Source organism: Hemiscyllium ocellatum, chromosome 44 (assembly GCF_020745735.1).
Source record: "Hemiscyllium ocellatum isolate sHemOce1 chromosome 44, sHemOce1.pat.X.cur, whole genome shotgun sequence".
NCBI lineage: Eukaryota > Metazoa > Chordata > Chondrichthyes > Orectolobiformes > Hemiscylliidae > Hemiscyllium > Hemiscyllium ocellatum.
In genome coordinates, this window is record NC_083444.1 from 23065589 (window position 1) to 23084607 (window position 19019).

General features: G+C 41.8%; 1 protein-coding gene across 2 annotated transcripts in view; it reads right to left on the reverse strand.

The window, feature by feature from the left end:
• Positions 1-19019, reverse strand: part of LOC132835150 (misshapen-like kinase 1) — a 289538-nt gene that overhangs the window by 127421 nt on the left and 143098 nt on the right. For both annotated transcript variants that reach the window (XM_060854484.1, XM_060854483.1), the window contains exons 4-6: positions 10535-10660; positions 7082-7192; positions 3312-3402 (exon numbers count right to left, since the gene is read on the reverse strand). In XM_060854484.1, the coding sequence (XP_060710467.1) occupies positions 3312-3402; positions 7082-7192; positions 10535-10660 (328 nt within the window). The remainder of the gene's footprint in view (positions 1-3311; positions 3403-7081; positions 7193-10534; positions 10661-19019) is intronic.

The following is a 19019-nucleotide window of genomic DNA, read 5'->3' on the forward strand; positions in this document are numbered from 1 at the left end:
AATAAGATCACTGCTCATTTTAATCTCTAAATAGTATATGTCCAACCCTGGCACATAAGACAATCCTTTCCTCCCAGGAATCAACTTAATGAACCTTCCATGAACTACTTTCACTGTAAGTATATCACTTTTGCACAAGGAAATCAAACTACATATTAGGAGTGGACTTCATGTTCTGTACAGATTTAAGACTGTCCTACTTTGATAATCCACCCACTCACAACAAAGGCTGACATTCTATTTGCCTCCCTAATTACTTGCTATTCCTGCATGCTTATGTTTTGTGACTCGTGTACACTCATGTCTCTCTATTGAAGCACTCTGCAGGTTTTCTCCATTCAAACAACATTCTGCTTTTCTATTTTTCGTATCAAAGTGGGATAACTTCACCGTTTCCTACATTATATCCTATCTGCCAAATTTCTGCTCACTGATCTATTCATACTCTTTGCAACCTCCTTAGAATGTTTTTCTCTACCAACCTTTGTAATAGCAATAAATTCTTTTAAAGTTCTGCTATGGTCCAGTTACCCAGGTGAGGGAACACTTTTACATGAAAAAGTGGGTTAAGTTTGGAACTGCATTCAACCAAAGGGATTAGATTTAAATAGAGCAGTTAATTTTAAGGGTGAGATTAAGAAATTTTAGTTGCAATTATGTACTTTTATATCTGTATAAATATCGTCAATCATTCGATGATCGCATTGAATGGCAGCAAAGTAGCCGAGGTGTTAAACGGTCTGTTCTTGTTCATCCATTCCCACCTGAGCCCCATCCTCCTGCAACAGTACAAGTTGCCAATTCTGATTTCCTTCAATTCTAGCCTCTTGACATGCTTAGGTTTTTTTTGTGGCCACTGTTTGGCCAGATATTCAGGTCCCCAGCCCCTAAGCTGTCCCCATAACAATACTGTCTCTGTCTCCTTCACTTTCTGGTCAACGTTTAAAATTATTTCAACAACCACAAAGTACAATATCAAGGAAATTATTTTGACTTTAAAGCAGACACTAGTTTGGCCTCAGTTAGAATATTTGTGGGTGCTGCACCTTCAGAAGCACATAAAGACACTGGGAAGGTGCAGATGAGGTCTACTACAATGCTTCCAGGGATAAGGAACATCAGCTGTGAAGACAGATTGGGACAGTTTCCCTCGGAGGTTGTGGTCAGGAAATTTGGTGGAGGTGCTTAAAATCTAAGAGTCCTGTACTGGCCAGATAGGGAGAACCTATTTCTAATTGTAAAGGAATCAGTAATGAGAGGTCACACATTTAAAAGTAGTTGGAGAAAGAAGAAAACAGTTCAGGAAAGAAAACATTTCCACGCAGCAAACGGGTGGGAGTCTGTAATCAGTTACCAAAGACTGTCAAGGAGGAAGTGAGGTCTGCAGATGCTGGAGATCAGAGCTGAAAATGAGTTGCTGGAAAAGCGCAGCAGATCAGGCAGCATCCAAGGAACAGGAAATTCGACGTTTCGGGCATAAGCCCTTCTTCAGGAATGTGATGAGGTTATGGATGGTCTGGGAGATGATGGTTTGGTGGTGGGATCATGGTCAACGGGGCAGTAGGAGGTGGTGTCCGCGAGCTGGCGTTTGGCCTCATCGGTGTAAAGGTCGGTGCGCCAAACTACTACTGCGCCTCCCTTGTCTGCCGATTTGATGGTGAGGTTGGGATTGGAGCGGAGGGAGTGGAGGGCTGCACGTTCCGAGGGTGAGAGGTTGGAGTGGGTAAGAGGGGTGGACAGGTTGAGGCGGTTAATGTCACGGCGGCAGTTGGCTATAAAGAGATCGAGGGTGGGTAAGAGGCCAGCACGGGGCGTCAAGGTGGATGGGGTGTGTTGGAGGCGGGAGAAGGGGTCGTCAGAGGGTGGGCGAGAATCTTGGTTGAAGAAGTAGGCATGGAGGCGAAGGCGGCGGAAGAATGGTTCAATGTCTCGCCGCATGTTGAACTCATTAATCCGAGAGCGTAGGGGAATGAAGGTGCGGCCTCTGCTGAGGACTGATCTTTCATCCTCAGAGAGGGGGAGGTCTGGAGGGATGGTGAAAACATGGCAGGGCTGGGAGCTAGGACCTGCTGTGGGGCTGGAGCTGGGAGTGGGGGCAGGGTTAGGCGCGGGGGCAGGGACGGAGATCGGCGTGGGGGCGGGGTTAAGCATGGTGTCAGAGATCGGCGTGGGGCGGGGTTACGTGTGATGACGGAGATCGACGTGGGGCGGGGTTACGCGTGGTGACAGAGATCGGCGTGGGGGCGGAGACACATGAGGCGTTGTGGTCGTGCAGGTTAGTGATGTCACTGGGGGCGGAAGTGGCTGCGGCGACGGCAACCCAAGGGGCAGAAGTGGCAACGAAAGAAACCCTGTTATTCCCGATAGCCGTGGGGGTCGCAAATCCGTCGGCGATGGTCTTATTCCTGAAGAAGGGCTTATGCCTGAAATGTCGAATTTCCTGTTCCTTGGATGTTGCCTGACCTGCTGTGCTTTTCCAGCAACACATTTTCAGCTCAGTACCAAAGACTGTCATCAAGCTAAGCTTCATTGAGGCACTCAAAAGGGATTTGGACTTATTTAGAAAGGAAGAATCTGCAGGGTTACAAGGATAACACACTTAAGGGAGCTGATCATTTGGACAGCTAGTGCAGACTTGGTGGATCAAATGGCCTCCTTCTGATGCTGCAACAAGTTTGTGACTGAATTCTAACTCAGCTCATTTCTGTATTCCATGTCACACTGTCCATTTTTCACCTTTTTCTATGCTACATATCAGGTGGAAAGCAACTACCCTTTAAGTAAGTTTATTGACCTTGTTGCAATTAGGTTAACATTGCTATGGCAACTACTAAGAGTTACAGCTCAGATTTTTCTGTAAACACACATTGAAGCAAGTCATCAGTCTTAAAATGGTTTCCACCAGACCAATGAACTCACACAATGAACAGCATCCATACCCTGCCTTCAGAAATTACTGTTCCTCCCCCACCCTAAACCAATCGAACTTATTTCATGAATACCTTGCCCGAGATTGAATTTAACCTGAGAGAATGAGAGAGAGAACCCTCGTCCTCAGCAGCCACAGTGGCCCCAATACTGGCACAATAAGTGATCCTTTTGAAGAGAAATGGGCATTTTCTTTATGAAGTTACAGAAAGGAGGGGACTGCTTTCAGAGAACTGCTTGCTGTAAGAAATCAGGCCAAGTTTTAACATTAATACCATTAACCCTTCTAAGTCCTTTACAGCATGCAAAGGTTAAACATGCTTAAAGCAGTTTTGTCTGACAAAATTCCCTGAATAGGTCAGGTCAAAGTCACTTAACCTTACCAAGTTTTACTTCAGCATTTTCTGTCAGTAACACATTCTGTCCCTTGATGTCTCGGTGAATAACTTTATGTGCATGAAGATGTGTTAAGCCCTGCAGGAAAAACAAAGCAAGCACAAAATGTTGAACATAGAATCATAGAATTCCTACAACAGGTCATTTTGCCCAACAAGCCCACACCAACCCTCCGAAGAGTAACCCATCCAGACGCATTATTTTACATATCCCATGACAACAAACCTACACACTCCTGAACACTATGTGCAATTTAGTGTGCCCAACTCACCTAACTTGCACATTGTTTGGATTGTGGGAGGGAACTGGAGCACCCAGAGGAATGCCACACAGTCACGGAGAGAACGTGCAAACTCCAGAGACAGTCACCAGAGGATGGAAGCGAACCTGGGTCCCTGGTGCTGAGAGGCAGCAGTGCTAACCACTGAGCCACCATGCCACCCATGAAGGGGCCGATAAAGATTGAGGAGCGTTTCCTCAGAGAGTGGAAAGGCTTTGTTGGAAACAAACCACAATGGAGAGATCAGCGCCCAGGGAAGCAAGGAAACAGCAAGCTCCTTCCAGCAACACATTGAGATGGGAGCTTGGGATACAGAGGGGAGGATTGATTCGGGGAAATATTTAAAACACCAAGACAACGTAATATTCCCTGGGTACAAAGCTCCTTCGCATAGACGGCAGATATGTTATCAATGCCAGAGTGGAGAACATCCTTTCCAATCACAGATTGAGTCAGAAACACATTGAGCTCAATTTCCAGAGATATGTTCAAAGCAAGAGTCAAGCACGATTTATGAAATGCAAGTTTTTTTTCCCTCCATTCACAATGCACAGCACCCCAGTTCCAATGAACTTCATCATTCATAGGCTACTGATATTTGTGAAAAAGAACAGACTGAATCCTCATCTGAAATCAAATGTATCTGATGTAAATTCACCCAATTAAGGGAAGAATGGAAAGAAGCAATTTAAACCAAATGGTATAATCCAATTAAAGGACAGGAAGGGAAGGGAGATTCAAATACACGGATTTTGAAAGAAGTGTCCAAGATTACGACAGGTTTGGTTTAGATAAACAAAGGAAAACTGCTTCCATTGATTGACAGCAGATGGACTGGGGAGGGGAGGGATAGATTTAAGCTTTAGAGTAAGAGATGCAGAAGTTAAAGGGACAATGAGAGGCAGTACTTTTTAAAAGGAATGGATGATGATTCAGGAACTCGCTGCTTATGATTGGGTTGGGGGGGATGGGTGCTCAAAGTGAAGATGTTTCAAAAGGAAATAGTAGGGGCACTTGAGGGAAACAAAATTACAGGGCTCTGGGATATGGACTGACTCGATTACTCTGGAGGCAGTATCAATTTGATTCACTGAATGGTATCATTCAGAGCCACAATGGCTCTCCAACCCTCTGGAAAATCTTTGAAGGTGGCAGATCAAAGTGATGAATTGTTAAAAGGTAAGAACAAAAAAACAACAGCTTCAAACATACAAATGTAACAAAGCTCGGATAAACCTTTTTTAAATCACAACTGCGATAGCGGCTAGAGTCTGAAAGGTAAAATTTACAGGGAAAGACCAAAGAAGGTGGGATTGTTCTCTTCACAGCAGAGGAAGAGAAGGAGAATTAATAGAGGTGTTCAAAATTATGAGTAGTTCTAATAGAATAGATCAGGAGTTCATTAACTGTGACATGCAAACTACCAGGGATGTGGGAGAAGTGTCTTTTGGTGGATTTAATTTATGAAAGCTGAATCAATTATTGTGTCACCCATTTCTTAAAACAACAATTTTAATTCAATGAATGCAAAGAAAGTGGGGGGAGAGATACTGGGGGTCCGGCATAGACTCAGTGGGCCAAATGGCCACCTGCTGAGCCTGGCCCAAAACAAAATACATCGGGTAGTTATACCACTTTTAGGAACTTTCCCCAAATACAAGGGCACTAGAGTGTGGTCCAGGGACAGACACGCTGCTTTGCCCTGGGGAGTAGCACCTCATATTTACAAACAGTCCCCCACCAAAGCCCCCTCCTGGAGCTTTTCAGCACAAGTCAGAGATCAAAAACACGAGCCTTCTTTTCCCAACAATCCTTTTCTCACCCTCCTTCTCAAAATGCAACCCCACCTCAAATCCCCAGAGCCTTCTCACTGCTATGGCTAGCACTGCCAGGACCACAGCAATGCCAGCGAGGTTGCTTGCCAAGGAAAGACTTCTGCCTAAGTGAGAGGCGGAGACTCCACCTGCAACCAAGCAATGCTCTTCAAAATAGCCCTGAGATTGATATGATCAGCAGGATGTGTCCCAAACAGGCGGTCTTACTGAGGGTTGGCGACATGTCTTTCCAATCCAAAAAATCTTGCAGAGTAAACTTAGAATTTGGAACTGAATTGGTGATGAAAAGCAGATTCAATCGCAGGTTTTGAATTGAAAGAGAGGTTTCTAAGGAATACTTTGCAAAGTTCTGAGGAAAGGGCAGGGGAGCAAGGCCAATGGTAGCTTTTAGAAGACCTCAGGGTGTCCTTTTGTGGTGATTCTAATATTTTTAACTCGGCCCGTTCAGACATGTTATGCCACACCTCAGAGACAGGTGTGGCTTGAACACAGACATTATGGCCAGGTACGAGGACAGTGCACCAGAGATGGCAATTCTGAGTCCCTGTTGTACTTAAACCTGACAAATTCAAAATCCTTTTGCCACTTAACAGTGGAGATTGTGGGCAATGTCCTCACATTCTGATTTATGGGATGAAAAGTGAGTCTGGAAGTCAGGAGACATTTTGAATGCTCTGGTACAGTACAAATTTCAAACCACTTTCTGCATTCAAGCAGTCAGTCAAGCAATGCTTCAGTATAAAAGCTCATTTTTCCCTTCTTGTGATTTCTGGCTTTTTGTCAAAACTAGGATTCCTAATAGCCACAATGATTAAGTTTAATAAACAACTTGCCTAGTGGGACCGGTGCACAAAATGTCACATAAATTTAATGACAGCCTTAAGGCATCGGGCTAAATTTAGAGATTGCAACTGCTGAAATTGGGCATCTACCCAAGAGCAAAGATTCACAGCAATAACAAGGAGTGGGAGGAGAAAATAATTGAGCTGCATGGAAATTACAATAATATTGATAAAGAACTTGAAAGGTCGATGATGGCCCCAGCCACAAAATGTGCAAAGTAGCCAATAATCTCTGACCTGGGTTGTAAACTAGGATGAAACAATCAGAACTGCTCCTCAATGGACCATTTTCTTTACATGGATTTCAACTAGGTGCAAGTATGACAAAAACTTTGGGAAAATACTGCAAAGCAAACAACTTCAAGATGACAACAGCAAGGTTGAAGAATTAAATGCAACCAACTTTCCATCATCTGAAATGTTATTGCAATCCTAGATAAAAATTCCCAAGCTGGGACTGTCCAAAAAGTTCAGAGGGGGAATCACATTCCTGAGAGTTTGTTTGATTGAAAACAAGCATCACAGTCAGGAACTGCAGCCACACTGGACAGGATAAGCTACTCAAGATCAAGTCCGCAAATATGACAAAACCTGAGCCAAGAGTTTCCTGTTACAGTGCCAACACAATCATGCAGCAAACTTCAAGGGAAATGTACGTTTAAATCAGACAGATTAAAGATGCTTTTCACGCCTTCCAAGAGAAACTTGACTTGAACCAGTATTTCTTGTTCATATCTCAAAAAAACTCACGAAAATGAGGAAACATTGGTGGAAGGGAGGCTTCCGAAAATGGTATTTACCCTCAGTATTTCCCTACAGATGTAGGCAATCCACTCTTCTTTCAGTGCATTTCCTTTTGTGTTCTTGACCAAGTCGGTGACTGATCCAGCTCCACAGAACTCCATAACCAGCTAAGAAATGGAACACAGCATGAGTAGGAACAGTAATTGAACTTCCTTTCCCTTTCACACAAGTGGGATTCTTAAAAATAAAAAGGGGCACCTGATATTTCTTAGAAAACCATAGAAGACAACTCCAACTATAAGCAAATTATAGAAACCAGAGCTGGTTTCAAAACACTGACTTTGGACATGGCAGATGAAAACACAATTTTAATAAACTAAAAATATAAAATTCATACCCTTAAAATGCTCAGTGCATCCTACACAGTTTCAACAGCTTACTATGTATGCATCTGCTTCAGAGCAATACAATTTACATCATGGAATTATACTGCCACTGACATACAGGGACAATGACTGGGGAAAATACGCTGGTGCAGAAGATGATTACAATCGGCATTCTTTTTATAAATTTGTTCAAGCAATAATGAACACCTCTGGCTGGGTCAGCATTTCTTGCCTATCCCCACCTGTCCAGCAGACAACCACATTGCTGTGGGTCTGGAGTCACACACAGGCTATACCTGGGTAAGCACCACAGATTTCCTTCTTTAAAAAGGGCCTCTGAGAACCAGATGAGTTTATGCAAAAAACTGACATGGGGAGTTCGTAGCGTAGTGACATCATCACTGGACTAATAACCCAGAACAATGTTATGAATTCTACCACAAAAGATGGGGAAATTGAACAATCTGGGATAAAAGTAATAAAAAGGTCTACTGGTAACTATGTAGCCAATGCTGATTGTCATATCAAAATAAAATCATCTGGTTCACTAATGACCTTTCGGGAAGGGTATCTGCCATCCTTTCATGGTCTAGCCCTATGTGACTCCAAGCTGACAGCTTGACTCTTCACTGCTTTCAGGGCAATGAATGCTGGCCAAGTCAGCAACACCTACATCCCACGCACGAATACAAAACAAAAACATGGTCACCATTAGGCTAGACTTTTCTTCTAGAGACTTTTACTAAGTTCAAATGTCACTATTTATCAAGGTGAGATTTGAACTCATGACTTCAGCCTGGACCTCTGGATAGAACTGGGGACTTCAATGGTGAACATGTGCAAATAACACAGAGGTCCAAACAGATTTGGGGACCCAGGTATATGGGTCATTAAAAGTTCAGAAAATGATCAAAAAATGCTAACAGACTCCAGGTCTTTACAACTAAAGGAACATAATTTAATGGACAGAGCATTAGAGAGTAATTCACCCTTCAATTATTACGCACCTGGCTGGAGTTACAGTGAACAATTAGGGATAATACATTGACCCTGGAGGCAGTGTTGCACAGATTTAACATAAGGATACCTGCCTTCAGCGGTTACACTGAAGAATTTATAATGCTTAAGGAGTAAACGAATTTACCATACATTTTAAAGATATTATGTGAAACAGATGAGCTGGATTTGAAAGAGACCACCGCCACTGGTCAGTGTGTCTCAGACTAGGAGAGATAGCTTAAAAATTAGGACAGTCCTTTCAGCAATGACATTAGGAAACATTTATACATGTGAAAATTGGTGGAGATTTGTAATTTTCTTCCGCAAACAACCGACGCTCACTCAAGTTTAATTTTAAAATGACAGCTTAATGATCATGAAGGATATGGTAGAATGGTAGGTCTGTTGGGTTAGGTCACAGATCAGCTACGATCTCCGTGAATGAAGAATCTGACCCAAGGGCTGAAATAATCTACTCCTGTTACTCCAACAACATTGATAACAAGCAGTCAATATATCAGAACCTCCAACAGGAGATCTCATACTGCTTTGACTATCTCAGAGCAGGACAAGGTGAAACAGAACTGCACTTTGCACAGAAATAGGTAATTCAGCCCATTTCTGACCCACACAAATATTGTTCCATTCTATCTGCATTTTCTTCCGCTTCTTCTTCCCAAACTGTCCCCACAATGAGTCCAAGCTATTCACTAATCACATCTTACACAAGATGGCAGCAGCTACAGGATAGGCAGCATTCTGGCTCCTGAACCCCTCTGCTCCCCAGCACCAGGCCAGCAGTATCTTTCTTTCTCCTTTTTTTCTTTCTTTCTTTTCTCGTCCACTTTTCTCTTCTTTCTAGCAGCATTAGCAGGACCAGGCAGCCAGCAGCGAGAGGAGCAGGCAGTCTGCTGCAGTAGCAGAAGCAGGTTGCAGGGTGTAGAGGGGGGAGTTGGAACAGAGTGATGTGGAGGCAAGGACGAACGCAAAGCATGGGAGGTGAAGCCCTTGTGAGATGTGCAGGTCCAGCATGGCGAGGCACTTATGAACTACAATGTTGGAGTGTTAACTGCGCATCTTTGTTTTTTCTACTTTTGTAAAGTTTAACTTTTTAAAAACTTTTATTTTCCTTATTTTTCGGTTTTGCAACTAAGATTCTGTGCCTTTGTACCTAAGATGGCACTGTAAGTGGCGAGTTGCAAATTTTTCACTGTACACGTGAGCATGTGACAATAAACTTAATTCAATTCAATTAAATATTGTGAACTAATGAGGCCGACATTCTAACCTGCCATCAGGTCAGATTTTTCCCTCAGTTCCACGTAACATTTATTGTCCAAGGTTGAGTCATGGTGACGACAAAACTATAATTTATTGTCCTAAACACCCTTTAAGGAAGAAAATCTGCTATCCCTTACTGGGTCTGGCCTACACATGATTCCAAACTCACAGCAATGGAATTGACTCTTAAGTACCCTCTGAAATGGCCAAGTAAGCCACTTTGCTAAAAGTCAATGAGGAATGGGCAATAATTGTTAGCTTTGCCAGTGACACCCACATCCCACGAAAGCAGTGAAAACATCACAGGCAAAGTGAGAGAGTAAAATACGAGCTGGACAGATGCACAACGGTGCAATGACACTTTCATCAATCATACCCGCAGTCATAATGATAGCAATGAGCTCAGAATCTCTGTATTCTCAGGTTGTGGGATACTGCTGACTAACCCAAAGTTTATTGTTTATCCTCAACTGCCCTGAGATTTTGAGTTTTAGGCAGTGAAGAAATGTGCATTGCTGGAGTCATTTATCGGAGGGCAGGAAAAGTGAATGAGCGAACCAGATAAACTATTTTACTAGTTGATTACAGAGACCACTATCGGCTTTTTGTTTAACATTATTAACTGAGTGTGCACTCTACTCGAGATTGGCCTCTTCATCTTTAGTTTGGATCCAGTGACATAATCATTGTGCTGCTGCTTCAGCATAATAACGATAACAAAAATACTAACCCAGCTAGGGTTAGTAACAATCGTGCTGTTACGTCAGGTTGAGTAATGAGACCATCTGAAAATTATCCCAAATTATTTTCATGCTATGGCAGCAAACACCAATGTTTTCTCACCCAAAGTTGGTCATCATGGCCTGGAGGACTCTTCTTGATGAAGGCACCATAGTATGTTGCAATATTTCTATGATGCGAGTACTTTTTAAGCATGTTAATTTCCTGTTTGATCTCCTCCTCTTCATCCTGAATTCAAACATAAGCAAACTTCATGCATTATATATTTTAAGAAAAAATAAGCATTCCAATTTTTTTTTAATTTTCTGATTTTTTTTTAATACCATGGAGATTACAATTTACTGCATTAATGCTTCATAGTGAATTTATTACCTGCATATAAAAAATACACCACTTCCTAAAAGTGGAGTTTCACGTTTCTGATTGAGAACCCTCTGGCACTCTGGGCAGCCTGAACAGCCACAGACATCAGGCAGGTCAGGCTTCAAAGAGAAACTGATGATTTAGTAAAATACAATGCTTGTTCCACCAGTGACTACACAAAAATTATAATCCATAAATATTGGCAATTCAGTGAAGGATCAACTTCCAGCGCACTGCGCAGCTGTACAAGGATACCTCAATTTGCACAAGCTGAGAAAGCATCATCATCATCAGAACAAACACGCTGTTCAAATGAAAACAGAGCATTTTTTTTAAACTGCTTCAATTTCCAGCACGCTGACAATCACCTTCTGTTGTGCAAGGTTTGACTCAAGGTAGTGAAGCTTTTACTCTATTTTTCATTCTCTTCAGGCCCTTTGAGGCCATTTTGTCCAAATATAGACAAAAGTCTAATTGCAGAGGTGAGGTGACTGTGTCAGGCCTTGAGGTAATGAAAACATTGACAAAGGCATGAGCATGGAGGAACAGACTCTCAGCAAGTGTTGCTATGTAGTACTGTTAACGACACTATGTTTATGGCAGAGTAGTCTGATGGAGTCATACCTGTACTTGGATTGGATTTGTCCTGCTTTGTTGGAATCATAGAATCCCTACAGTGTGGAAACAGGCCCTAACAAACCCACCTCGTTCAAATTTTCCACACCATCAGATGCAAGTCCATAATACAGACATCTTCGAACAGCTTAAGTTCAATAAGACTTCATAATAACACATCCAAAATATTTTCAGGCCTTTAGTGTATCCAGTATGTATAGCACTGAAGGTGCCACCCAGTTTGGAGACAAAATGTGTGCAAACAAAAACTCCTCTGCAAACTGACCAACAACTTAAACTACAACCTGAGCTACGGATCCTCACAAAAACCTTAAAACAGTACATTCCACAACTTTGTGATACCAAGTGAATGAATTAAACCAGCTGATGACTGGTAACTGTTACACTTGAGACCTCAGGAAAAGGTTGATACATCTGGCTGGAATCATAGAATCCCTACAGTGTGGAAGCAGGCCACTCGCACTATTGAGATCACACATCAACTTTCCAAAGACCATCCCACCAAACCCACCTGCTTACCATATCCCTTTAACCCCACATTTTCCACCTAACCTGGAAACCATGGGCAAATTAGCATGGCCAATCCATGATATTAAAGGCTTTAATCTGATCTTTTGTATATATATGATGCCCCACCCACCTAGGATGGAAATGTTCATGCAAGCCACCTCCATCAATTCATCATTCAATTGCCTTATACTACTCCTTTGTAGAAGGTGGAAAGGGGGTTGCAGATTCAATGAAATAGACCCTTCAGCATGTGTGTGCTGGACAAAATATCCAAGGACTGAGGCTGATTTAGCAGTTTAGATAAGAAATTGGCTAGTTGAAAAAGACAGAGGGTGGTGATTGATGGAAAATGTTCATCCTGGAATTCAGTTAGTCATAGGGTACTGTAAGGATCTGTTTTGGGGCCACTATTGTTCATCATTTTTATAATTGACCTGGCTGAGTGCATAGAAGGATGGGTTAGTAAATTTGCAGATGATATCAAGGTCAGTAGATTTGTGGTTAGTGCCGAAGGATGTTGTAGATTACAGGCGGACACAGATAAGGTGCAGAGCTGGACTGAGAGGTGGCAAATGGAGTTTAGTGCAAAAAAGTGTGAGGTGACTCACTTTGGAAGGAGTGACAGGAAGTAAGGGTACTGGGTCAATGGTAATATTCTGGGTAGACGAACAGAGAGATCTCGGTGTCCATGTATATAGATCCCTGAAAGATGCCACCCAGGTTGATAAGACTATTAAGAAGGAATATGGTGAGTTAGCTTTTATTAGTGGAGGGACAGCGTTTCGGAACCATGAGGTTATGTTGCAGTTGTACAAAACTCTAGTGCGGCCACACGTGGAGTATTGCATACAGTTTTGGTCATGACATTATAGGAAGGATGTGGAAGCTTTGGAAACGGTGCAGAGGAAATTTACTTGGATGCTGTCTGGTATGGAGGGAAGGTCTTTCAAGACACTTGAGGCTGTTTTTGTTAGAGACCATGTTGAGAGGTGACTTAATTGAGACATACAAGATAATCAGAGGGTTAGATAGGGTGGACAGCAAGAGCCTTTTTCCTTAGATGGCGATGGCGAGCATGAGGGGACATAGCTTTAAATTGATGGGTGATAGATACAGGACAGATGTCAGAGGTAGTTTCTTGACTCAGAGTAATAGAGGTGTGGAACAGCCTGCCTGCAACTTTAAGGGCATTTAAGTGGTCACTAGTCAGACATATGGATGATAATGGAACAGTGTAGGTTAGATGGGCTTCAGACTGGTTTCACAGGTCGGCACAATATCGAAGGCCAGGGCCTGTACTGCGCTGGAATGTTCTATGAAAAATAATCTAATTATACTAATCCTATTTTCATGTAAGGTTATGAGCCAGGTACATGGTTTAACATCACAAATGCACATCAAAACACTTCTTAAATGTTATGAGGGTTTCTGACTTGCCTCAACATCTTAGGGGTGGTGAAGTCACTCAAGGCAGAATTCATGTCTGAGATGTTGTACGTTTTCAACTATACTCAAGTTCTCCACTATCAAATGTCTGCATTTCAAGTTTTCAATATCAACAGCTTTTGGAATTTTAATTTGGTAGAATTTATTCATAAATAAGACAGCAGCTTAAAGAAAAATCTTGCCAGATCATTAGAATATCAACATTCAAATCAATACAATCAAATGAGTAAGAAACATAGCACAAAATTGGGATGGAGTGCTTCTAGTTTTCAGACATCTAGTTTTTCCAGAGGTTAGAGAGCTTGTGGTGTGCACGTGTGGGGGAAGTGCAGTGCATGTGCGTCGTGCATGTGGCATCTGTACACACACCATGTTGTGCTTCTGATTTCACAGCTCATTCCAAAATTACTTTGCATCAAACATTTGAGTCTCATGAGAAAGTTACTGGAATCTTCTTTTGAACCACGACCAACTATTTAAGTGTGCCATTGGGGATTTGCAATAATCACATCCAGTGGCCCAAGGTCAATTTTTGAGGCAGCAATTAACACAGTAGATGACTATTAATGTGGATTGTGAAATTATTCAATAAGGTTCCACAAGAAGAGACAGTCAACCAAAAGGAGCACGCAGAGCATTGGAGGTAATCTGTTGATACAGGCAGGATATCGGTGATGCGGGAAGGAATGAAGATTAGCAGGAATTCACGTGAATTCAAAATGGTCAGGATGTGATCGCCACTTGGAAGCTTGCTTTTAACTAAGTTTGGAAATGATGCAGATGATGGAATAAAGAAGTGACAAAATAAATTTGTGATACTGCTATGCGAGGATGCAAAGTAAACAGTGCAGATGGCTGCTGCAAGTTGCAAAATAACTGATAAATTTAAGCTGAGGTGATGGTGATCAGCAAGGTTAAGTGAGACACATTGTTCACCGTGTTTTCTAAATGACAAGAATTGAGGAAGTACGAAGGCTCAGACAGATTTGGAGAGTGAAGCACCAAAATCACTGAAAGCTAGTGGTCAGAGATGGAAACAAATCATTAAAAAGTCTAATGGAGTCCTGATCTTTAACTCAAGCGGGCTGGTCACAGATGCATGATATACTTGTTGTACAAAGCTCTAACTGGACTTTATTCAGAAACACGTGATTTTGAGCACTGCACCTTCTGCAATCTGTGGCACATTGCAACTTAAAGTGGAAACAAGAATATAAAGAGGGTTAAAACTTAAGATTGGCACATGGATTATTTTGATACCTTCAGCATTATGATGCAAACTATTTCAATCAAAATCAATGAAAGTAACATATGAAAACTGAAGTATCATGAACACTTTCTAAATTGGAAAGCATCCTGAGTGCTAAAACAGATATTTCTAGTCCTGTAATAGCCAAGATTTTCCAAACATTTTTAACTATATTTGGCACAGCTATACCCGAAAGGCTGCAAAATATGGCATTCAGCAGGATCAAAACACAAGTAATTTTCAACCCATGGTCATCAACAAAATCTACTCTGCAAGTATATTATAGAACATAGAATAGAACAGTACAGGCCCTTCAGCCCTCCATGTTGTGTCAACCTTTTATCCTACTTTAAGATCAAACTAACCTATATACCCTTCATTGCACTATCATCCATGGGCCTATTGAAGTCGATTAAACGTCCCTAATGTATCTGACTCGACTAACACTGCTGGCAGTCATTCCACACACCCACCAGAGTAAAGAATCTACCTCTGAAATCTCCCCAAAATCTTCCTCCAATCACCTTAAAATTATTCCCCCTCGTGATAGACATTTCCGCCATGGGAAAAAGTCTCTGGTTATCCACTCTATCGAGGCCTCTCAGCATCTTGTACATCTCTATCAAGTCACCTCTTGTCCTTCTTCGCTCCAATGAGAAAAGCCCTAGGTTCCTCAACTTTTCTTAAGACATACTCTCCAGTCCAGGCAGCAAGCTAGTAAATCTCCTCTGCACCCTGTCTAAAGCTTCCACATTTCTCCTAAAGTGAGACGACTAGAACTGAACACAATATTCTCGCCTCTGACAGCCTCTTGTCGACAATTCTGTACAAGTATTTCTTTAAAAATCTCATCAGTATAGCCATTCCCATAGCTTATGCATCTGCAATCATTATAAGAGGCAGTTTTTGATGGTAGTGTGCAAATGGCAACATGCACAATGGTTCACTGAAATAACACCCACATATTGGGAGTGGGTGTAAGTGAAGACCAGAATTTCTTTTTAAAGCAAACATTACTGTCATTGTACAAAAAGGTTCACTTCAACTTTCAAGTCATTATTTCATTTAATTTTAAAATATTTAGCTACCATTAATTGTTTAAGCCGCTCAAAATTTTGTCCCGCACATTTCAGGAACATGTTTGCTTAACAGTGGTCAACCACAATGCCCACTTGCACAACATGGAACTGGTTACAAGTACAGCCACGATAACCACAACAAACAAAATAAATAGTTAGTGAATGAACACAAGGGGCTAATCTCAAGGGTGCATACATGTAAATCATGCATTTCAATGATCAGATGTTGTTTAAAATTGTCCTACTATCCACAAGCCATAAAAGCAGCAAAGCAGAAACCAATGGGTTACTTAATCAATATATAAACTTGCTTCTTGTCCCACTTGTTGGCTTGATTTGACTTGGATTTCTCTTTCCAAGTTGTTAAATAGTTAGTTTCTAAATTTTGGCTGAAACACTGTTGACTTTCTCTTTGAACAACAAGAGCAGGGGAGAAATTTGTACACTACAAGTGGGGGATACAGTTTTCTCATTTTGGTCTCCATACCAATGAGTGATCCCCTGTCAGGCAAATTGTTTTCCAAATTCAGAAGCCAAGAGGGAAAGTTCTGCTCATGGTGCAGAACACTACCACATTTTGATAGATCGATTGTCTGGCAGCAATTAGGCAATGCCAAATTCAGATTTTCAAAATCAAGCCACACAGGAAAGGAGGACAGGCTAGCACGTGGGCTGAGAGGGGCAAGGAATTCCAGAGTTTTGTGCTGCGAAGCAAGAACTGAGTTTAAGGCTCCTGTGACAAATCTTGACATAATTCAGGAAGCAACCAGGCAGCAGTAACGGCATACAAGACTACAGACTGAACCAGAAGGTTTGGGTTCAAGTCTCACCTTCCCCAGACCTGCCATACATGTTCATAATTAAACCACCTTGACGACTATAAAATTATAGGATAGCAACCTAGCAGAAATGGGGGAATTCACAGAAGCACTCGCCATAGTATTACTGACATTAAAAGAAAGTGAAAGAGCTATCCCAAGTAGTAGGTAGTGATTAATTTGATCAAATTACAAGCGTTTGCTTCAATTCAACCCAGAGGCGATAACTAGAAATTCTAGAAATAGGTTCCTAGATATGGGAAACAAGCCCTAAATTGACTTCCAGTTTGAATGTTATTAGTTGCTGATGAAAAAGTAGAGTTTGGCAAATAAAATTATGTTGTTGGCATTGGAATTGCAGAAGTTCCATTTAAGGTGTGAGGGGGACTTAGAAGTAGAAAGCTGACAGTTGAAGGACCAAATGTGCATAAGGAAAGATGCATCTATAGCTCAGATACTCTGACCCTATGAAGCAATATCAAACTGAGGAAAAGAAGGGAGACCCAAGTTAAAGTCATTCAGCTCTGTGAAGAGGCGACTGGAAATCATGGAAGGAAGCAAGAACTTAAAAGGCCTAGTGGAAGGATGTTGTGCAACTTGAAAGGATTCAAAAAAGATTCGTAAGGATGTTGCCAGGGTTGGAGGATTTGAGCTACAGGGAGAGGTTGAATAGGCTAGGGCTATTTTCCCTGGAGCATCAGATGCTGAAGGGTAACCTTTTCGAGGTTTATAAAATCATGAGGGGCATGGATAGGGTAAATAGACAAAGTATTTTCCCTAGGGTGGTGAAGTCTAGAACTAGAGGGCATAGGGTGAGAGGGGAAAGATATAAAAGAGACCTAAGGGGCAACTTTTTCACACAGAGGGTGGTGTGTGTGTATGGAATGAGCTGCCAGAGGACGTGGTGGAGGCTGGTACAATTACAACATTTAAAAGGCATCTGGATGGGTATATGAATAGGAAGGGTTTAGAGGGATACGGGCTGGGTGCTGCCAAGTGGGACTAGATTGGCATGGAAGAGTTGGACCAAAGAGTTTGTTCTGTGTTATACATCTCCATCACTCTATGGCTCTAAATGGAATAAGGTAACACTGAATAAAGGTTAAGCCTACCTCCATCTCAAAGTGCTTTGGTTATATTTTCTCCCCATTTCACAGCCTAGCTCTATTAAGCAAGGCCACCCAATTTTGTGCCAATCTGTGAGTAGACTTACACCATGAGGAAACCGGAGAGATAATCTAAATCACTTAATCGGATTAAAAACCAGACCCTGGATATGAACTAAGAGCCCGCTGACAAACCCAATACAAGATTGCTGCATTTTTAAAAAATCTATGGTACTAAAAGCCGGTCAACAATTTTGTTACAAATCTTTGATATTGTGAAGAAGCCAAAACATTCAGTAGCAAAAATAGAAAATGCTATATGCAATTGGTTCTGCTTTAATGTGAGTTTGTCTGACACAAATTGGCTATAATGTAATTGAAGAGTTTAGACCGTTGTTTGTAGAACGTGAACTTTCCTTTTCTGTATTGGTTATGACACGATTCTGTCATAGTTTAAATGGTGCTGCTATTACACGATTTTCTTATAATACAGGATCGCATGAGGACAGGACTATTGCGTTTTTATCAGAACCGACTATAGTAGAGGTTGGAAAGATGATCAAAGACATAACACAGGCAGAGTGGGTTTTCAGAAAGCTTCCAACCCCTGCCTGGAGAGGTGGGAAAGCAGAGAGATATAGGGAGAGTTCAAAAATGATGGACTAAAGTACTGCTACCAAGGTTGGACGAAGGTGAGGCAAACGACCAACTGTATTAGAAACCGAGCTATTACAGTGATACAGTGAGAAATAAGAGGACAAAAGCATCTGTAAATGAGGACTTGGAATTCAACGTATTGGGGAATTAAAAAGCCAGCAGAACTGATAGAAATAGCACCCTTGTCTTGATTCCCTACTATTGAGTGTTTTCTACAACCAAGAGAAATTAACCATACTAAACTCCAGTAACAGCAAAGTATTACACAGTCTCTTCCAAAAGTAGCTGAGTCAGTTATACAGATTTCCCATATGCATACTTACATTTACTAGGCTAGCAACGGAAAGAATTTGCATGAATGTTGTGGCTTTCATGACCGAAAGCCTTGTTAACAGCCCAGTTCGCCATCAATTGAGATATCAAAACTAGCCTCCGGGAAGTTCAACATAGAAATCAAAGCAGGTTCTTTGTTGGTTCACCTCACCATTGGCTCCTAAAGACCTCCATGTTAGACGCCAGGCACATTCTTGAGCACTGACTGCAAGCAAGTCAAATCCACCGGTACTGGCATCCAACATGTGCTAGCCTCTATGAATCCACATCGCACATCTCCGATTCACATACTACTGCTGTTCAATATTACGTCAGGGGTCCCACCAGCAATAGGCATTGCAACACTGCAGCAAAGCACACTCGGGAACATGTACCCAAGCTCACTGACTG